This window comes from Zeus faber (assembly GCF_960531495.2).
Source record: "Zeus faber genome assembly, chromosome: 9".
NCBI lineage: Eukaryota > Metazoa > Chordata > Actinopteri > Zeiformes > Zeidae > Zeus > Zeus faber.
The window spans coordinates 21,871,232-21,877,420 of NC_137197.1; the positions used below are offsets into that span (position 1 = coordinate 21,871,232).

The window sequence follows — 6,189 nt, forward strand, 5'->3', positions numbered from 1 at the left end:
TTTTTTTAATTTTTGCTATTAATTCTTAATATTTAAGAAAGCTTTGTGTTTTCAACTTCTTATTGCGTGATGAGTTTTTATTTCTTGTTTATTTGCAAAAACAGGTACAGTATGAAGCAGGTATACTATATGCCAGTTAGTACAAAAGTACAACGCTTTACAGTAATTAGTCCCAGGTGATGATGTGCTGTCTGGTGCCAATATGTTTATCCAATATATTTCTATAAATATGCCAGGAATAAAACTAATTAACTAATGGCTCAACGTGGGATTAGCTTTGGAACCCCTTGATAAGTCACTTGAGATCTGTTAGTTGCACCTATTTGCAGTAATTATTGCTTGTTGTTTGTAATGAGCCACTTCACCCTACAGAGTTAAGAAGATGTTGTTGGTCCAAATTTCCCAAAGTTTAAAAAGTCAAATAAACAAATAAATACTGAACTTCCAACTAGGAAAACCTTCAAAAAATTGGCTGTTGTGCATGTAATGCTCTGAAAAAAAAAAATAATAATAAAAAAAGAAAAAAAGAAATCCGTACACAATACACACGCATGCACTGTGCTCCTGGACTATGCCTTGCTGCAGGTACACTCCACTACTGCCTGGCGTCACTGTCTACATTGTGCGTAGCAACCTATCTGTGTGTGCCTATCTGGCTCATGCCAATTGCGCACATTGCAGGTCAAAGTAAACAGATCGATGCATTTTGCGCAACGGCAGGGTCCCATGCAGCCCTATAAATACCGCTGGGACCCGAGGGCCCGGCATCAGAGGACAGCGAGCCTGCCACGCCAACAGGATCGCCTTCTTATTTCACCACTAGGTGGCGCCTAATAACAGGGCGGCTAAGATAAGCGGTACACTCTCACGGGCTTCAGACCGAACTTCAAATATATATACATTAACATATATTTGTATATATTTTACAAATAATAACTTAATAACGTATTTAATTAGCAAGATGCAAGCCGTCCGCCAGTGTTCTCAGTGTGCCCGTGCTGCGGGCGGAACCCTGAACTGTCCGTCCCTGAATCGCACGGACATTTTATCAGTGCGGACCGACATGGCGGGCCTCCGGAGGGGCGCTGCGTGTCTCAGCTTTCTAAGGTGAGCTCTGGATGACAGTGGCGACGGAGAGTGGACATATGGAAGCAGTGTTGTGTTTGGTCGCTTCGGCTGTTGTGTGGGTTGTTTGCTAATTTGTTTTGAATAAATAAAAAAAATAAAAGAGTTGTATGAGCCTACGGTCAGTGCTGCGGTCACCGCTGGCTCTGGTTTCCTGTGTAACTTTGGGCTGCTGACACTGCTGGCACTCCTTTTTACAATTAAATAGGCCCACGTCACACCACCATTCTGTTAACCGCAAACATGCATAAACATGCTTGTTGTTACTGCCAGAGCTCATATCCTCGTTGTAAATGATGAATTGGTGCGGCCTTGCAATTTTGATCTTGCAACACATTTTTTGCTAATTTTATGTGACGTTTCAAAATGCTTGGGTTCCCCAACGCAGTGTTTGTAAAAACCAAGTGTTGCGATATACACTGGTGTTCATGTCCATATAACTGTCCCAACTTATTGTAATGCCCTTGTACATGTTAGTTGTGACTCAAAAGTGCGTTGACACGGAGGTCAACGTTGAGGTCGATGATCGGCCGAAAGCTTCTTTCTGCGGAAGTGTCTTCTCCCAAGTTGAAACTTTGTACGCTACTGTTTTCCGCAGGAACTCTGCAAGTGTCCTGGTCAACAACAGGAAGCCCGCGGGCCAGAGGTTTGACAGATGGGCGGGCGTCGTGCGCACCAGTATGGCGTCTCTGAGTGTGGGCAGTGGGCTGTGTGCCGTCCCCTTCACGCAGGTGCGTTCTTATCAGTTATCTGTTAAGGTCAGCGGCACACCAAAAGTATTTTTTTTAAAACACGCATCACAATACTTTTTTTTTTTTTTTTTTTTTTCCCCCACCCCCCCATCTGCCGTCCGAGTCACATTCCCTATAGAAGCCAAGGCTTATGACTTAAGATAATATCAATAAAGCCTGATATACTCACAAGAGTCCGTGACTAGTCTGGGACTTTGGCCTTGAGAGGTTTTCTTATCATTCTCTTATGTCTCTATATGTTGACGGTTTGTCTGCGACACAAACATCCGGGCGAAAGTCCTTTGCTGTGGATCATGTTATCACTATGAGTAACACTTCCGTATTTATCATTATATCCTATGTTAATAGACTATCTTTCCTCTCTCTTCAGCAAGTGGAAAACCTTTCACACGATTCCTTGATCAGGAGAGCGGCCTCACTGGTTACAGACAGTGCAAGCACGTACCTATCACAGACCACCCTGGGTCTCATAGACGCGGTTACAGACTACACCAAGGTACGTTTATCAGTTGACTTAATGAAATTAGCTTATTTATTCAACAACAGGTTGAATATGAATATGTTTAATATATATGGACTGGTGTACTCAGATACACTTACAAGAGATGTGACACACACACACACATTCTAAGCTATTTCTGTACCTTTTAAAAATTGAAATCAGTAGTCATTCAATTCAGTTGTGCAGATCTGTATTTACTATCTGTATTTGTGACTGCTTACCACTAAAACCATTGACTGAACTTTTATTTTCATGTTTGTTCCACAGGCTGTGCACACACTCATTGCTCTCCAGAGACGGTATTTGGCCTCTTTGGGAAAACTGACCCCTGCAGAGGAGGACTCGATTTGGCAAGTTATCATCAGCCAGAGAACAAAGGTATGTTTGTCGAAGCTTGAGGTTGAGCGTATTGTGACGTGATGTTTTTGGAAGCATCAACCCCTAATCAGTTTGTTTCCACCCACTTGCTATCTGCTCGTAATTCATCAGTGAATGGACTTGAGTTGTGTTTTGCTCTAATTCCTGTATTTCTATGTCTCCGTTCTGGCAGGTTGGTGACAGACTAGATGAATGCAAGCGCTTTGAGGCAAACTGGGCCGGCGCTGTCAACCTGTGTGAAATGGCAGCCGAGGCGGCGTACACATCAGGTGTGTAAAAGAAAGATTTGCGAGTGAGAGGGGTTTGCCCGAGCCGGAACGTCAATGAAATAAAGTGTTGGAGCCAACTTCAAATGGTCTATGAAGGATAGCATTGCGTGTTGAGCTGGATGTTCATAAAATTCCGTAAAAGTAATGTACCCAGCGTATTCTGTATCAGGTATCAGTGTATCACCCTTTGGCTGACTTTAGATAGATTGCTGTTCCAGTCATTTCCTATTCTATTACTGACACTCCCTGAGTTTACACAGTTCATGGATCAGTACCTTTTGTCAATAGAGCTTTGAGGCGAGCCATTGGTTTAGAACAAAAGAGGGCTGATGGACAAGACCACCTGCCTAATGCTCTCACTTCACGTCCTTTTGATTTAGTGTTGGTTCATCTCTTGCCCTCTCCCGGCAATTTGACCAAAGGTGCTTTTTCCTCGGTGTGTTCCCAGGAGCGGATCAGGCATCCATCACCATGAGGACAAACATTCAGGTGGCCCAGGCGCAAATAAACGAGGCGCAGAAACTCTCAATGGATGCGGATAAGAAATTGGCAGAGATCAAAGTTGAGGAGATTCAGAGGATGGCGGAATACGCGTCGTCCCGGGAGAAGGGCGAGGAGCACGAGATCCACGAGGCCTACCTACGAGAAGACTGAGGCGGAGATCCTGAGCAGCGCGAAAATGAAACTCAGAGGGTTTTACTGGGGTGCCATAATAAAAGGACAGATGATGATATGAGAACATCTAGTATCTTGGGGCTTAAAACAAAGGTAATATTTAAATGGTAGTCCTCTTAACCTTTCATTATGCTACATATATATTGGACCCTGCGTTCTTCTTTTGAATCCTTTTCAAGTAGGAAGTCAGTCATGGGTTCTGTACACTTAGGGGGATGTTGAGTCATGTTTGGTTGACTTGTGTATTATCTCTACAAAACAGAAAAAAAGTATTGAAAAATAATGCATGTCAGTGAATCAAACACATTTGTAAGCAAACTTGTTTGTGATTATTTATGGCTATTTATTAGATTGATAATTGTCAACGTATTCTGGAAGCTGGAAGATGATCATGTTGAATCTCTATTTTATATGACAGCAGGCTTGACAATGATGAAATTACTTTTTGTAACCTTTGTTTTGCTCTAATAAAAGCACTTTTTCATATATAAACTATTGTTTTTTGTATTATTTTATTGTTTTTTGTATTATGTTATAGTACCTATCTCAAAAATCATTATAGATTTTTTTTATTTTCTTACAAATTACATTTGCTGGAACTGCCAGTGGCCAGTCATGAGATAGAAATGCCGTTGTTGCACTTTAAGCTCTCCACATCATTGATCGAGTTGCGAGGACGCACCGACAAATGTTGTTTTCCTTCGCTCTTTCCTGTTCTTGTGAGTGAAACAATAGATTATTGTGAAAAGGGCTTCCAGCATGTAAAAGCAGAAGCGTGCCAGAAAGTTGTTTATTACTTTGAATTGTAAACTCTGCATCATACTCAATGACTAATTAAAAAAAAATGTTGCGATTGGGGCCTAGTGAGTGTCAGATTTGTGTTGTGTTTTTTTGGTATGAAAGGTGATCCATAGGTGAAACTCTTGAGAAGATCTGGGGTGTCGTCTTTTCTCGTTTCCCTCAACAGCCTTTCTTCACCGCAAATTGTCCATGCTGTCCCTGCTGCATCTTTGAGGGGCTTTCTCACTTAGCTTGTCAACACTTAATTTACAATGTCACCTAAACCGTGCTCTGTCAAAACAAAAAAACAAGGGCGGCCAAATTGTCTCAGCGTGCACATGGAAAGCACAGATGGATTGAAGAGTAAAGAACTTCCAACTATTTTATATCTGCCTTGACTTTTAATCTACCGTACAGCAGATGGCAGTGTCAACCCGTTTTCTGCAAAGCTGAATTATGCGCCAATTGCATTCAGGGCAATTCAGGATAAAATAACACTTTAGTAATCCCCAGAGATGAATTTGGATAGATAGATAGATGGACCGCCGTACCTTCGGCGTCCAGTGCATCTGGTGTTTTTTCAATCTGTGTACGCCATTCGGTGAACGGCATAGGTATGTTGCCTTAATTGTGTTCACACATGCCCTCTAAAGGTTATCTTGTGCTGTCCAGGGCCATTTCAGAGGGAGCTCATTATGGGGAGACCTCTCCGAGCTGTAAACACAAGTGTGTAGCGTCAGCAATGAGGTGACCTCTCCGTGCTGTAGGTGTCCAGGCCCTGGCAGGGGACAGAGCCGGGGGTGGGGGCTGCAGGGGTGGGGGTTGGGGGGGGGGGGGGGTGAGGTGTGCAGGGCGGGGCCGGCTTGTCGATGTGACTGGTGAGGAATGTTGTGTTTAACAAAGGCTGTTTTCACAGACTGTAAGACCAAATGCCCCAGACAGGCATCACAGGAGAGATGGTGCCAGTGCATCCATGCCTGCTCGGGAGAAAATTGTAATAGCAGATTCAGAGAAAATGTTTCGAAGAGTAAATCCCCCCCCGAAAGGCAGCCACAATAAGCCGTAAGGTCACAGGCCGTAAAGTGTTATTAACCATTTAGTTCCACTGAGATGATTTAGGGAGGGCCTTGCAGCCAGAAGTTCTACTTTTACATAGTAAAACTGAACCCAGTTTTGCAGAGTATGTACATACTTCACCCTCTCCACTGGTGTTACGTGGAAGTAGTATTTCATGGTTTAATGTAGGATTGACTTTGATGTCATCTTAAACAAAACACCGTTTTCGCTCTCTCCCTTACATTGAGCGCAGTCTGGCCAAAAGGAGCTGATTGATTGGGGGAAAGGGCAGGGCTTTCACCTGGACCTTCACCGCTCTTTGAGGATATAAATAAACTGCCAGTCGGTATAAAAGCAACGGACAAAGTGTGACGACGCGGCCGCGGGTCAGGCTTTGCAGTGTTCACAGTATGGTTGAGTTATGGCACCGGGTTTGGGAAGGAGTAACATTTGGCAAGAAATTAGGTAATCTGTTGGGTTTACGCCGCTCCCCCAATTAGAACTAACACGGGCATCGCTGTCAAATCGAGCAGACAAAAACACACACACATTAAACATTGCATTTTGTGTAATGTACGGTGCATGAGAGTCGACTATGATGGCTGCTAAAGAAGCACATGGTGGATCCACCCAAAAAAAGTCAAAAAATAAT

General features: G+C 43.3%; 1 protein-coding gene across 1 annotated transcript; it reads left to right on the forward strand.

Annotated features, from left to right (window-relative positions):
* Nucleotides 1–961: 961 nt before the first annotated feature.
* On the forward strand, nt 962–4,196 carry diabloa (diablo, IAP-binding mitochondrial protein a; the record flags this gene model as incomplete). Its single annotated transcript, XM_080006347.1, has 6 exons — nt 962–1,107; nt 1,724–1,856; nt 2,248–2,373; nt 2,647–2,757; nt 2,930–3,026; nt 3,475–4,196. The coding sequence occupies 6 exons, from the start codon at nt 962–964 to the stop codon at nt 3,678–3,680; spliced, it is 819 nt and encodes a 272-aa protein (XP_079862473.1). The 3' UTR covers nt 3,681–4,196.
* Between the last annotated feature and the right edge of the window lie 1,993 nt (nt 4,197–6,189).